The sequence below is a fragment of the Octopus bimaculoides genome, chromosome 2 (genome assembly GCF_046866305.1).
Source record: "Octopus bimaculoides isolate indiv1 chromosome 2, ASM4686630v1, whole genome shotgun sequence".
NCBI lineage: Eukaryota > Metazoa > Mollusca > Cephalopoda > Octopoda > Octopodidae > Octopus > Octopus bimaculoides.
Window position 1 is genome coordinate 157,272,587 of NC_142929.1, and position 14,934 is coordinate 157,287,520.

The 14,934-nt window shown below is 40.0% G+C and overlaps 1 protein-coding gene across 1 annotated transcript in view; it reads left to right on the plus strand.

Annotated features, from left to right (window-relative positions):
* The first annotated feature begins 14,601 nt into the window (after positions 1-14,601).
* Positions 14,602-14,934, plus strand: part of LOC106877042 (uncharacterized) — a 92,654-nt gene continuing 92,321 nt past the window's right edge. Inside the window, exon 1 of the mRNA XM_089347979.1 lies at positions 14,602-14,778. Within this exon, the coding sequence (XP_089204105.1) occupies positions 14,611-14,778 (168 nt within the window). The 5' untranslated portion in view covers positions 14,602-14,610. The remainder of the gene's footprint in view (positions 14,779-14,934) is intronic.

Sequence of the window (14,934 nt, forward strand, 5' to 3'; positions counted from 1 at the left end):
AGTTCAAGGTAATTTTTTGTTAGGCATGCCCTTCAGAGAGTCCTATGGGTTGCAGTTTGCCCATGACTGCTTTAGAACTTCTATTGACATGAAATATGGAGAAATAATGTAGTATATAAGAAGTTAAATCTCTAAATATGTTTTCTTTTATTCTACTAAACGCATTGAAAGGCTGCTTTATTTGCTGGAATATTTAGAAGAAAACATTTTGTGCTGTTTCAAAATTTTCCAAAAATTTTGTTGCAAATATCAAAATGATTACACCTAAGAGAAGTTGCTTCTCCTTTGTTCACCTTTGGTAAATATAGCCTTGACTAAGAGGAATTCATCATCAGATGGTGTCAACAATCTTTGGATATTTTGACCCTGAACTGTAACACCTTCCTGCTAGTGTGTCTGTAGTGGTGGCCAGATCACTGCTCATCATCTCTTCCTGTCTTTCAGTCAAACTCTTCTCTTTTGTTCTATAACCAATAAGGAACTCTTTCAGCTGCATCAACCATCCTGCATGCAGCTGTCTTTCTCTCTTCTTTGTATTCCAATGGCTGTAAGCATTCTCCCTGTAATCCTGCAAGTTTCTAGCACTTGGGCCCCCTCTATTCACAGGCTTAATTGCTCTTTTCTTCATATGAGACTGTAAACTCAATCATGACTATCTTCTTTGCCTCCACCACAAAAATACAACTGGCCTCAAAGTTGACTGAATGACCTGGAGCAAGTGCAGTCTTTATCCCAAATCTATCTGCATATATTCCATAATGGAACATTTTATAATAAACTGTTTGTTCTACTTGCTGTAGTCAGTGGCTTTTCTCTTTCCCTCACAAACTTTTTACATAAAAACTTGATTGACCAACAATTACATTATGACTAACAGTTTTACTGACTATCATCAGTTCATCAGGTGTGGACACTAATGCACCTCCATTCTATAACTATGTGAACATCCAAAGAATGAAGGTGGATTAATATTATTACTGATTGAACTGATAGTCCCCTTAAACTGACAGCCATAATATAATCAATGGTTAAATCCAGTGCATTAATAAAATTATTTGATTCTGCGTTTTCGTTTTAAGTTCAATGCTGTTGAAAATTAATTCACCCCCTTCTTTTAAGTATTATTAACAGTGGACTTCATCCCTCCTCCCGCCACCACTAAACCACCAAATTACCTCCCCTCATGCACTCTGCTTGACTCTCTCCTCTCTCTCCAATTCCTGTAGCCATCCTGTCCACATGTCATCTCTCTCTTGTCCTCCTCCTGTAAACTGTATCATGATTCTATCACTATTACTATCCTGCTGCTCTCCTCCACTATCTTCTACATCGCTCTACCTTCCCCAACTCATCCATCACTCCCTATATCCACCATTCAAACTTACCCAATCTTTAAAGTTGTAGCCTACCTCCCTTCACCCCCATCTCTTGCTCCCCCTACACTCTTATAACTCCCCACCACTCACCCACATTCCTAGTTTCACTATCGCAGCATAATTCTGCTCACTGAATCTTGAGCAGAATCCTGAACTTGCAGCTTCGACTGATCATTCCCATTCTCTCTCCTAAAAGTGAGTAACCCTGTAGCTCCTCAACGAGAACCTGCTTGCCCCTCCCTCCTTCCTTCTTTCATACTTTAACCCTCTCATTTTCTTGCATAAATTCTCCCACCCCACCAAGTTTTTGTAGTCTCACAAGCTGCACTGTGACCTCACGAGTGCCAGTGGCACAAAAAAGGCATCCAACCATGGAAATTGTACCAAAGTAGACACTAGAGCAAGATATGGTCCTTAGACCCATCAAATCTTGCCAAACCATCCATCCCATGCCAGCATGGAACAGATGTTAAATGATGATGATAATATATATATATATATATGTATATGTATATATATATATATATCGAGACCTTTGGAAATGTGCTGTGCGTGAGAAGACCCGGCAAGCCAAGTAAGATCGTTGCAAGTGCCCCTGGACTGGTTCTTGTGCGGGTGGCACATGAGATGCACCATTTTGAGCGTGGCCATTGCCAGTACCGCCTGACTGGCTCCTGTAGGATTTTCGAGCGAGATCGTTGCCAGTGCCCCTGGACTGGCTTGTGCGGGTGGCACATAAAAGACACCATTTCGAGCGTGGCCGTTTGTGCTTTTACGTGCCACCAGCACAAGGGTGAGTCAGGCAGTACTGGTATCGGCCACACACAAATGGTACTTTTTACAGTCCACACTCTAAAGCATTAGAGCAGTAGTATGTTTAGAAGGTTGTTTGTTAACACACACGCACATATGTATATATGTAAACACACATATACATACATTCATCCATCCATACTAATATGTATGTATGTGTGTGTATGTGTGTGTGTGTGTGTGTGTGTGTAGGTGCCAGCATGGTTATGTGATAGGAAGTTTGCTTCCCAACTATGTGATTCAGAGTTCAGTCCGACTGCATAACTACCTGGCACCAAGTGCAAGTGTTCTCTACTATAGCCCCAGGTCAACTAAAGCCTTGTGTGTGGATTTGGGAGAAAGAAACTGAATGTAGCTCATCATATATGTGTGTGTGTGTGTGTGTGTTCGAGGAGGTGCTGAAAAGTTCCTGGATTTGGGTAAAAGAAAATACAGGTAGATCAGTTAATTATGATTTTATTCAACATATCCCCCCACCTGTTGCAGTAGTACTTCAGTTTTTCTAAGCCTAGTAAAAGAACTTAGAAAGTTGGGCTTTCAGCCAGGCCTTTCCTGATACCCTAAAAACGAAGAACTTTTCAGCATTCCTTCGTATATATATGTACTTGTGTTTTTCACCTCTGCCCGCTTGATAACTGGTGTTGATTTGTTTACATCCTTATAACTTGGCAGTTCAGCAAAAGAGACCAATAGAATAAGTACCAAGCTTAGAAAAAAAGCACTGGAATCAATCCATTTGACATCATCTCTTCAAGATGGTGCCCCAGCATGACCACAGTCCAATGACTGGAACAACTAAAAGACAAGAGGTATACATGTATCATCATCATCATCATCATCATCATCATCATCATTTAACATCCGTTGTCCCTGTTGGCATAGGTCAGACAGTTTGACCAGAGCTGGCAAGCTGGGATGCTGCACCAGACTCCAATCTGATTTGACATGGTTTCTATGGCTGGATGTCTTCCTAACACCAGCCACTTTACAGAGTGTGCTGGGTGCTTTCATGTGGCATTGCACAGGCACTTTTACATGGCCTCACACGGATGCTTTTACATGATACTACACAAGCACTTTTACATGACACCTCCACAAGTGCTTCTCGCCACCAGAGGAACTGGCATTAACACTTCTGCTGCAGAGTATGGGTCTTCTTGAGTACAGCAAGGCCCCAAACATCTTGGTCCTTTGTCATCTCACCTGAAAGGTTTAGTGTCCTGAGATCATTCTTCAGTACTTCATACCATGTCTACCTGGGTTTCCCACTTCCACATATTCCATCTACATTGAGAGATCAGCACTTCTTTATGGAGCAGTCACCATCCATCCGTATCACATGATCAAACTAGTGCAGTCTTCTCTCTTGCACATAGCAACTAATTCTTCTTATGCCTAACTTCTCTCCCAGAACACTTGCACTGTCAAACATGTACACTTACATTACACATCCAGTGGAAAATACTAGCCTCATTCCTTTCTAACCTTCACTTGTCCTCTGCATTCAGGTCCCATGTCTCACTACCATGTCAAATTGCTGTCCATATACATGCATCATACAATCTTCCTTTCACTCAGAGAGAGAAACCTTTTGTGGCCAGCAGAGGTAACAACTCTCTGAATTCCCCACATCCTGTTATTATTCTATCTATCACACTTTTCATGCATTCTCCCCTTAACAGAGTTGTTAGACCATCAGATCTAATTACTATCTTCAAGTGTGACTCAAATTTCTAGCTGAAATTTTGTATGAGATTATACAGTAATCATTTGTGAGCTCTGAGGTCATATCTTGCCATGGTCAGTTTCCTAGTTTCCCTTTCATCCTTTCAAAATCAATAAATGAAGAACCAGCCCTATATTGTATTAATTTCTTCTCTTTTGCTCACTCTTCCTTTTTGTCTGTCTGGTTTTCTCTCATCTGGAAGGAATTGATTGTACACAGATATTGAGTGCAATGGGTTACACCAGATTTAAAAATGCCCAAGACATGCCATATGTTACAACGGCACCCCTACGACTCCATTGAATAAATGAGGTCCCAAGACAGGGCAATATAGTAAGTTTAAAGTTCCTTTCACCCTTTTTTGCTAAGATTTAGCATCTGAATACAATTATATTTATATAAAAGTATGTTTTGATCTAAATACATATATGTAATAATTTTCGCAACTCTGTTTTATACCATTAAAATAATATAGATATTTATATTTAATATATCAGTGGCACACTTCTTAACCAAAGAAATTACTATTTTCTATTCTGAATGAAATTCTATCCTAACAATATCTTAACAATACTTCAGAAGTCATGTCATAAGACTAAAGGGGCACAACTAAGTTCGAGAAGCGAGTATTTTTTTTTATTTTCATTTATATTTCTACTATCAAACCTTTTGTCGTAAGAAAGCTGACTTAGAACCATTTTCTTTTTATACATTATATTGCCATTTGTATAATTGGCGATCACCGGTTGTAGCTTTAGTTTCCTCGATTTTGCAACATGTAAACTATTTATATCGAACAATATTCTTTTCCATTCTTTTACTAATTTCATTCAATGGACTGTGCTGTTATCACGCAGTAGAAGTCTCTGCTACGACAATCCTCTTTCACTCGTTGGATTTTTGATAAACAAGGGATTTTGACAGATGAACGATGTCTATGTTTTTTTTCAAAACTTCTTATTTCTGGTATTAGCCATTACCACAAATGATAGAGTTCTGGAAATATGGAGAGAAATTATGCAATGGTGCTATAATATAAACATAGAAGTAGAACGCAAATCTTCCCACCAAGTCATTGAGAGTATTGTAAAGGAAAGCAATGGTTCTCGATGTCAGGCAACAGATATAATTCTTAGACAGAAGAGTCCTGCCAGGTGGGTTTTCTTTAAATGACTGGGACTTTCAACGGTGATTACATTCAGCTTGGTGTGACCCCACAGGGTTCACTAATTTTGATATCGTCAGGCTAGCTGGATTACTTATGTGGGGTTCACTAAGGTGTTTTGAAGCCCACGAAAGTTCGAAAATCGTGAAGTAATATAGCTGTGAAGTTTTACTTAGACTTTCCTGTAGAAATGCAAATAAAACTCATGTCAAATAGTTGTTGTCCACAACAGTTGTATTTAATATGATTTTCTTCTGGTACACAAAAATGTATTTTAGTAGAAACTTTCTATTACGTAGAATAATTTCAATTAGGATTAATTTTGTTTTTGTTGTTTTGCGTAATTCCGTATCTTATCCTTTAAGTTATTTAGAATAATGCCATTGTCCACTTGCATTATTTCCCTTAGCTCGTTTATCTGTCTGTTTCGTTTTAATTAAACGAATTTGAATGACCTTTGTAAGTCTTCCTGTGTGCAAACTTATTGTCAACTGATTAATACAGTTTAAATAAACAATACTATGCTGGTGAGATCCAACAAGATTGAAACATGTTTGTGTTTGTCCTGTTGCATGCAAATCAAGATCAACTTCCCCCATCCCCAAAACATGTAAATTTAGAAAATTAAGGTTTTTTTTTTTTAATTATCTCTCTTCTTCTTTGTGAGTCACTATCAATGACCTCTAAGGTTTATATTTTCTTTCTCCAAGAAAGAAATTTCAATCAAAAGTTTTTGTTTTGTTTTGTTTGTGATTACATAAATCAGCACATCTTCTTTTGACTTATCACTTCTGTTATTTATTGATCAAATTAATGAACCTCAATTACTGTGGATAGAACACACAGTGCTTCTAGAACTTAGTTTTGCTGATGCGGGCAGGTTTTCTCAAGAACTTTGTATTGCCAAACATCTCAGTCCATTATCATTTCCTCTGTGAAGCCCAACAACTTAAGATCAGCCCTTACCACTTCATCCCATGTCTTCATAGGTCTCCCACTTCCATGGATGATCAGCATTTCTTTATACAGTTGTCTTCATACACATCACATGTCCAAACCAGCATAGTCTTCTCTCTTGCATGCTGCATTTGATATGTTATGCCCAACTTTTCTCTCAGTACATTTGCACTTTCTTATACATACACACTGACGTTGCACATCCAGCAGAGCATACAGCCTTCATTTCTTTCCAGTTAATGCATGTCTTCAGCATCCAGAGCCCATGTCTCACTACCATGGAGTATAGTTGTTCATACACAAGCATCATGCAGTCTATCTTTCACTCTGAGAGAGAGTACTTTTGTTGCCAACAGAGATAACAGCTCCCTGAACTTCCTCCACCTTATTCTTATTCTAGAAACAATACTGTCAGAGCATCCTCCACCATTGCTAATTTGGTCACCTAGGTAACAGAAACTATCTACAACCTTGAGAGAGCATCCTGGGCATTTGAGAAAATCTAAGTCCTGTCTACTCTTAGTGCTTATAGTTCCTACACATTTGCCACATACAAAAGTGACTTTATCTGTTAATCTACCTGTGACTCCACTGCACCTCTTATGCGTTCATAGCTTACACTGGGTGCAGTGAGTGGAATTACTTCCAACACCATTCCTACATACTGAGCAGAAAGAGAGTCTTACCTTCTTTCTTGTTAACAACAACTTTGTTCCTTGCTAGGTTAACTTTAACACCCTTTGATTTCATGTTTTGCTTCCATACCTAGAATATCTACTCCAATTCTGCAATAAGAGCAAAATCATCAGCATAAAGTAGTTCCCATGGGCTGCCAGTTTTGAATTCCTCTGTTATGGCCTGGAGAACTATAGTGAATAAGAGTGGGCTGAGAACTGAACCTTGGTGAATCCCTACTTGTACGCTAAATTCCTCACTATATTCATGGCTGACTCTCACCTTACTGACAGCACCACTGTACATGGCTTGAACTGCTCTAACAAGCCACTCCTCTACTCCTAACTTCCTTAGAGATCACCAGATAACAGAGCAGGGGACTCTGTCGAAAGCTTTCTCCAGGTCAACAAAAGCTAAGTACAATGGCTTACTTAGGTCAAATACTTTTCCTGCAGTTGTCTCACGAGAAAGATGGTATCTGTGGTACTCTTCCCAGGCACAAAACCAAACTGCATCTCATCTAGTTTAATTCTATTCCTAATCAATTGAGCTATAACCCTCTTAATAACCGTGGCCTATGCCAGTGCTGTATAACCAGCCCAGTTAAGAGTACCCTTCAATCATTGGAGGAATTTTCTAAAATGCAAGCACGGTTCGAAAATCTCTGCCCTGGAGTTCAGGGTGCCCCCTAACATGAGTGAGTCTTTAAGGATCTTCATATATTTCCTTTTAACTGGCACTCTGTTGGTTACAACGATGAGGTTTCCAGTTGATCCAAATAACAGAACAGCTTGCTCATGAAATTAACAAGCAAGTGGCTGAACACTCCACAGGCATGCATATCCTTAACCCATTACCTCCCATAATTCTATTAACTGGAATTTTTTATGAAACTTTGATTTCTAACATAAAACAGCCTTAGAAACACGCTGGAATGATCAAAATAACATTTCAAAATAACATTTTAAATAGAAATAAGCGAGATATTGGGTGAAAAATTAGCAAACCTCATTTGAGTATCAGAGAAATATACCTGGTAGATATAGCAAAAAGGTTAGATATGTGGAAATATTGACAGATAATTACGAAATTTGTAATTTTTAAGTGATTTCATATGAGATCACTGGTAGGTAATAGGTTAATGTAATCTCATGGAGATTCAGTGTGACATGGAATGTGACAAGGCTGAACCTTTGAAATACAGGTACTACTCATTTTTGCCAGCTGAGTGGACTGGAGCAATGTAAATTAAAACATCTTGCTTAAGGACACAATGCACCACTGGTAACTGAACTGACAAAGATTGTGAGCTGAATCCCTAACCACTAAACCATGTGCCTAAGCCACTGAGGATGAGCAAAACTAGCTCGAAACTGAGTCAGTCTTGTGATCCCATCATCTGCTGGGGGGTGGTAGAGGTTTGCTCCCCTGCTTGCAATATATTCAGGGTGTAGGCTGCACCTGTAACCAGCTGGTGGAAGATTTACCTGGAGTTAAAACAATAGTAACATTGAACAGCCTTATTGATGCAGCCATTAACTTTACTTATATATATATATGTATGTATATATATATTCAAGTGTCACATATTTTTACAGATCATCATCATCGTCGTCGTTTAACATCCGCTTTCCATGCTAGCATGGGTTGGACGATTTGACTGAGGACTGGTGAAACCAGATGGCTACACCAGACTCCAATCTGATTTGGCAGAATTTCTACAGCTGGATGCCCTTCTTAACACCAACCACTTCGAGAGTGTAGTGGGTGCTTTTACGTGCCACCGGCACGAAGGCCAGTCAGGCGGTACTGGCAATGGCCACACTCAAAATGGTGTATTTCATGTGCCACCCGCACAAGAGCCAGTCCAGGGGCACTGGCAATGAACTTGCTTGAATGTCTTTTCATGTGCCACTGGCACAAGTGCCAGGAAGGCGACGTTGGTAATGATCACACTCAAATAGTGCTATTTATGTGCCACCAGCATGGAAGCCAGACAGCTGGTGCTCTGGCAATGATCACGCTCAGACAGTGCTCTTAGTGATCTACTGGTACAGGTACCATCACGATTTCGCTTTCGCTTGCCCCAACAGGTCTTCGCAAACCAAGTTTAGTGTTCAATGAGGAGACGTTGGCATGGGTGCCAGTCTACAAATTTAGTTCGATTTCGATTTCGATTTCAATTTCACTTGCCTCAACAGGTCTTCACTAACGGAGTTTAGTGTCCAAAGAAGGAATGTTACACGTAAGTGGGCTGGCTACATCCCTGGCAGAGGCCTTGGATTTTGGTCTCACTTGGCTTGCCAGGTCTTCTCACGCACAGCATATTTCCAAAGGTCTTGGTCAGAAGTCATTGCCTCGGTGAGGCCTAATGTTCGGAAGTCGTGCTTCACCACCTCATCCCAGGTCTTCCTGGGCCTGCCTCTTCCACGGGTTCCCTCAACCGCTAGGGTGTGGCACTTTTTCACACAGCTATCCTCATCCATTCTTGCCACATGTCCATACCAGCGCAATCATCTCTCTTGCATATCACAACTGATGCTTCTTAGGTTCAACTTTTCTCTCAAGATACTTACACTCTGACGGGTATGCACACTGACATTACTCATCCATTGGAGCATACTGGCTTCATTCCTTGCAAGCTTATGCATGTCCTCAGCAGTCACGGCCCATGTTTCACTGCCATGTAGCATGGCTGTTTCTACACATGCGTCATACAGTCTGCCTTTTACTCTGAGTGAGAGGCCCTTTGTCGCCAGCAGAGGTAAGAGCTCTCTGAACTTCGCCCAGGCTATTCTTATTCTAGCAGCTGTACTTTCAGCGCACCCTCCCCCACTACTAACTTGGTCACCCACATATCGGAAGCTATCAACTGAACATCTGCCACATACAAAAACTAGCTTCCTAGTTAACCTGCCTTTGATATTGCTGCACCTCTTATGTGTCCATAGCTTGCACTGGGTACATCTTATAGAGTTTCTGCCAACACCTTTTCTACAGATCAAGCATGGCCATCTACCTGAAGGGGTTTGTGTTTTGTCTACCTTTCTACTTATTAGGACTTTGGTTTTAGCTAGGTTGACTCTAAGGTCCTTCGATTCTAGTCCCTGCTTCCACACCTGAAACTTCTCTAGTTCTGATAGTGACTCAGCAATTAGTGCAAGGTCGTCAGCATAGAGGAGCTCCCAGGGGCATCCTGTCTTGAATTCCTCTGTTATCGCCTGGAGGACTATGATAAATAGGTGGGGCTGAGGACTGAACCTTGGTGGACCCCTACCTCTACCCGGAATTCTTCACTGTACTCATTGCCAACCCTCCCCTTACTGACAGCGTCTCTGTACATAGCTCACACAGCTCTCACTAACCATTCTTCTATCCCTAGTTTCCTCATTGACCACCAAGTAAGGGATTGGGGGACCCTGTCAAAGGCTTTCTCCATATCAACGAAAGCCAGGTACAGAGGTTTATCCTTGGCTAGGTATTTCTCCTGCAGCTGTCTTACCAGAAATATAGCATCAGTGGTGCTCTTCCTTGGCACGAACCCAAACTGCATCTCATCTAAACTGACTTGCTCCCTAATTAGTTGGGCTATGACCCTCTCTGTGACTTTCATTACCTGATCAAACAACTTGATACCTCTGTAATTATTTGTATCTAAAGTGTCACCATTACCTTTGTAACAATTCACTATGTTGCTGCTACACCAGTCATTGGGTATGACTCCTTCGTGTATCACCTGGTTAACAATACGGGTGACTAGGCTATAGCCGACACTACCAGATATTTTGAGCATCTTTGCAGTGATTGCTGATGGGCTGGGGGCTTTCCCTGTCTTCATACTCTTAATTGCTCTATCTACCATGGTACTGTAAATTCGGACAGCTGGTCCCTCTGTTGGGTTGACATATCAATTTTTCTCTCAATACCTTAACATTTCTTTGTACATTCAGTGCAGCATACTAACTTCATTCCTCTGGTCTTTGCATGTCCTCTGCATTTTTGGCCCAAGTCTTACTACCATGTAGCATTGCTGTTCATACGCAAGCATCATACAATCTATCACTGTGTGTGTGTGTGAGAGAGAGAGAGAGAGTTTTTGTTTCCTACAGAGGTAATAGTTCTCTGAACTTTCTCCATTCTATTTCTGTTCTAGCAACTATACTTTCATAAAATTCTCCTCCTCTGCTAGTTAGGTCACAGAAACAGAAACTGTCTACTACTTCTGCAGAGCCTCCCATATGTCTTTAGTGTTTATTGCTCCTGCACATCTTCCACACAAAGACTACTTTCTTTGATAATCTTCCTGTGATTCCATTACATCTTTTGTGCGTCCAAAGCACCATAAGGAATTTCTATCTCCGTTTTTGCTAAATATTAAGCAGGACCATTTCCTTGAAGAGAGTAAAGTCCTGTTTCTCTACTGACTAGAACTTTGGTCTTTGCCAAGGTAACTTTAAGACCCCTTGATTCCCAATTTAATTCCACACCTGGAATTACTTTTCTAATTCTACTACAGATTCCATTATAAAAATGAGGTCATCAGCATTTAATACTTCTCAATGATAAGTGGTCTTAAATTTCTCTGTTATGACCAGTGGGTCTATGATGAATTAAAGGGGACTGAGTACTGAACCCTGGTGAACTCTTATCTCTACTCATGAATGACTCTCACCTTACTGACAGTATCCCCGTACACAGTTATATAACTCTCACAAGCCATTCATCTACTCCAAGCTTTCTCATAGACCACCAGAACACTGACCAAGGGACTCTGTGAAAAGGCTTTCTCCAGGCCAATGTATGCCAAGTACAAAGGCTTACTTTTAGTTAAATCCTTCTGCAGTTGTTTTATTAAGATGGTATCAAAAGTACTTCTCCATGGCACAAAATCAAACTGCATCTCATTTTGTGTAATTTTGTTCCTAATTTATTGGGCTTTAATCTCTGTAACTTTCAGGCTCTGGTCCAGCAACTTGATCCTTCTGTAATTACTTCCATCTGAGGCTTCTCTTTTACCTTTATAATAGCTGACTATAGTGCTGCTCTCCCTTCCTCTTTCACTCTAATTCTTGACATTTATGATTTGCCTTTCCCTATCCTTTTCTTCTCTCTCTTCTTTAATTCCCCCACTCTAATACTTTATATTCTGTTACTCTCTCCACTACCATCATCTTACAACAGTAATTTTTTTTCTGGAAATCATATTTCTAATCTTTCTCAACATCTCGTAAAGTCATCACTTTCTCTTATTTGTAAGTTATAAAGTGATCTCACTAGCACTGATGCCACATTAAAGTATTCAGTACATGTTGAAAAATGGTTTGGCAAATTGAGCAGAGACAGTACAAGATTCAAAAGATTGTTTAGTCTTGCTGAAGACAAGAATACCACTGTAGTACTGATACAATGGAAAAACAAAATGCACCATACATCATCATCATCATCATCACCATCATCATCACCACCATCATCATCGTTTAACATCCGCCTTCCCTCCTGGCATGGGTGAAACGGTTTGACAAGAGCTGGCTAGACAGAAGCTTGCACCAGACTTCTGTAACTGTTTTGGCAGGATTTTTACAGCTGGATACCCTTCCTAACACCAACCACTTGGCAGAGTGGACTTAGTGCTTTTTTACATGGCACAAGCACAGGTGAGGTCAGTTTTGGCAAGGTTTTTACAGCTGGATGCCTTTCCAAACACCAACCACTTTACAGTGTAGACAGAGTGCTTTTGAGTGGCACCTGCACTGACAGGGTCACCAAGTGCAAGACAAAAGAAAACTCTTTTGAGATGGAAGAGGGCATTGGAGGAGGTGATCTTGTGCTGGATAATGAAAGGTTATAGTGAGGCAGAGAGACAGAAACAGGTGTCTTGCTGTAGAGGAGGTACAAAGTTACCTGGCCAGAGAGAGGGAGAGAGAAAGAGAGAGAGAGGGAGAGAGAGAGAGAGAGAGAGAGAATGAAGGCGGAAACAGGTACACTGCCACAAAGGAGATACGTGGTTACCCAACCTGAGAGAAGTGCAGGAGAAGGAGAGAGAGAGAGAGACAGCAGGATAAAGATGGTGGTAAAGTGTGTGAGAAATTTTCTTGTGGGACACACAGCTCTTCTAGAACTGAGTTTCACTGACATGGGCGGGTCTTCGTATATATATATATACTGTCAATGAATCATATATCCAAAAAAGAAGCACACTCTAAAATATTTATATATATAGTTTTAAATATCTGAGCAAGAAAAATGTAGTAACAGTACCATACAATGCAATGTGGCAGTCCTATGCAAGACAATGTTACTACATTTTAGCCCCAAGAAAACATCTTTTCCAACTGGCTACCAACACATGATCTGTGTCCATATACTGTGAGCAAGGGAGTCTACCACTCCCTTTCTAGCCATAGTGATACTTATAGACCAATGGTTTCTGAGTAATTTCCCTTCTTCAGTACAGAACAACCACCAGTTAGAGATAGCAGTCACTTACTTTTGCTCACAATATATACTTTTAAAGTGACACACAGTTGCTGATCTCACAAAGAGAAAAACAACTAGTTTTAAATCTCTGAGCAAGAAATATGTAGTAACAGTGCCATACAGTAAAGTCTATTTGCCAATGCAATGTGGCAGTCCTACACAGGACAATGTTACTACATTTTAGCCCCAGGAAAACATCTTTTCCAGCTGGCTACTGACACATGATCTGTATTTATATACTGTGAGCAAGGGAGTCTACCGACACATGACTTGGGACTAAAAAGTAATAACATCGTCCTGCGTAGGTCTTTAACATTGCGTTGGTAAAAAGATCTTACTGTATGGTACTAAAACTAGTTGTTTTTCTCTTTACGAGATCAGCGATTGTATGTCACTTAAAAAGTATATACTGTGAGCAAGAGCAAGTGACTGCTATCTCTAGCCAGTGGTTATCTTGTACAAAGGAAGGGAAATTACCCAGAAACTATTGGTCTACGGGTATCACTGTAGATAGAAAGAGAGCGGTAGACTCCTTTACTTACAGTAGGCGAACACAAAATATGTGTTAGTAGCCAGCTGGAAAAGATGTTTTCCTGGGGCTAAAAAGTAATGACGTTGTCCTGCGTAGGACTGCCACATTCCGTTGGCAAATAGACTTTACCACACACACACACACACACACACACATATATATATATATATATATATATATATATATATATATATATATATATATATATGAATTACTAGTAACTATATTTTATTCTTGGGCAATAACGGAAAGAAATAAAACGTGACCGCAAAGAAGCTTCGAAGTGGCTGCTCGACCTGCTAGAAATGGCATGCAAATAACAGTTAATGATGGTCTTAAATAAAGGACAAACAAGAATTAACATAGAAAATCTATTCACATTCTCTCTCTCTCTCTCTCTCTATATATATATATATATATATAAGACCATTATTAGACTGCGATTTACATGCCATTTATAGCAGATCAAGCAACCACTTCGAAGCTTTGCTGTCGCGTTTTATTTCTTTCCGTTTTTGCTCGAGAATAAAATATATCTACGGGTAATTGGTTATTTTTTTTTCCTCGAACATTTCTGAACTTCGTTCTACATAACTTCATCCGACATGTAAATATTTTTGAGAAAGAAACCGTAAACATTTTTCTTTTGCAATGGTTAATACAATTCTATGCTAGTTACGTAGTGGAGTCGATTCTAGTATTCCTATAAAACATCCAGTATATGAATGGAATTATAATTATAATAAAAGACTAAGAGAAAAGAGAGTTAAAAGTTCTCCGAGTTCAATACTTGTAAAATCATAAATAAATAAATAAAAACTTGTTGGTAGAACGTGTCAGCAAAGTTATCTTCCCCTTGTTTATATTGTTTGGCACAAGGGTGCGTTATATGCGAAACCTTACTGTTTACGTATGGCGCACATGTAGCACTAATGTTTCCCACAAAATGGATTTGCCCGTTATTGTGCACGAATTAAGGACTCTAAATGAACAATACAAGAAAAGAGTAACTGATAAAGAACAAGCTACAGCGGTTTATTGCAAGGGTTTCTGCACGGTAAGTCTAAGGCGTTGGCCGCCAATATATCTAAGGCAGTAGCCGCCACGGTGAAAGCATCCTCGTCGTCGTAGTCGTCAAATCTACCATAATGGCTGCGTGTCGGAACTTTTTCTCCATTCTTTCTCTCTCTCTCTCTCTCACACACACATAGTG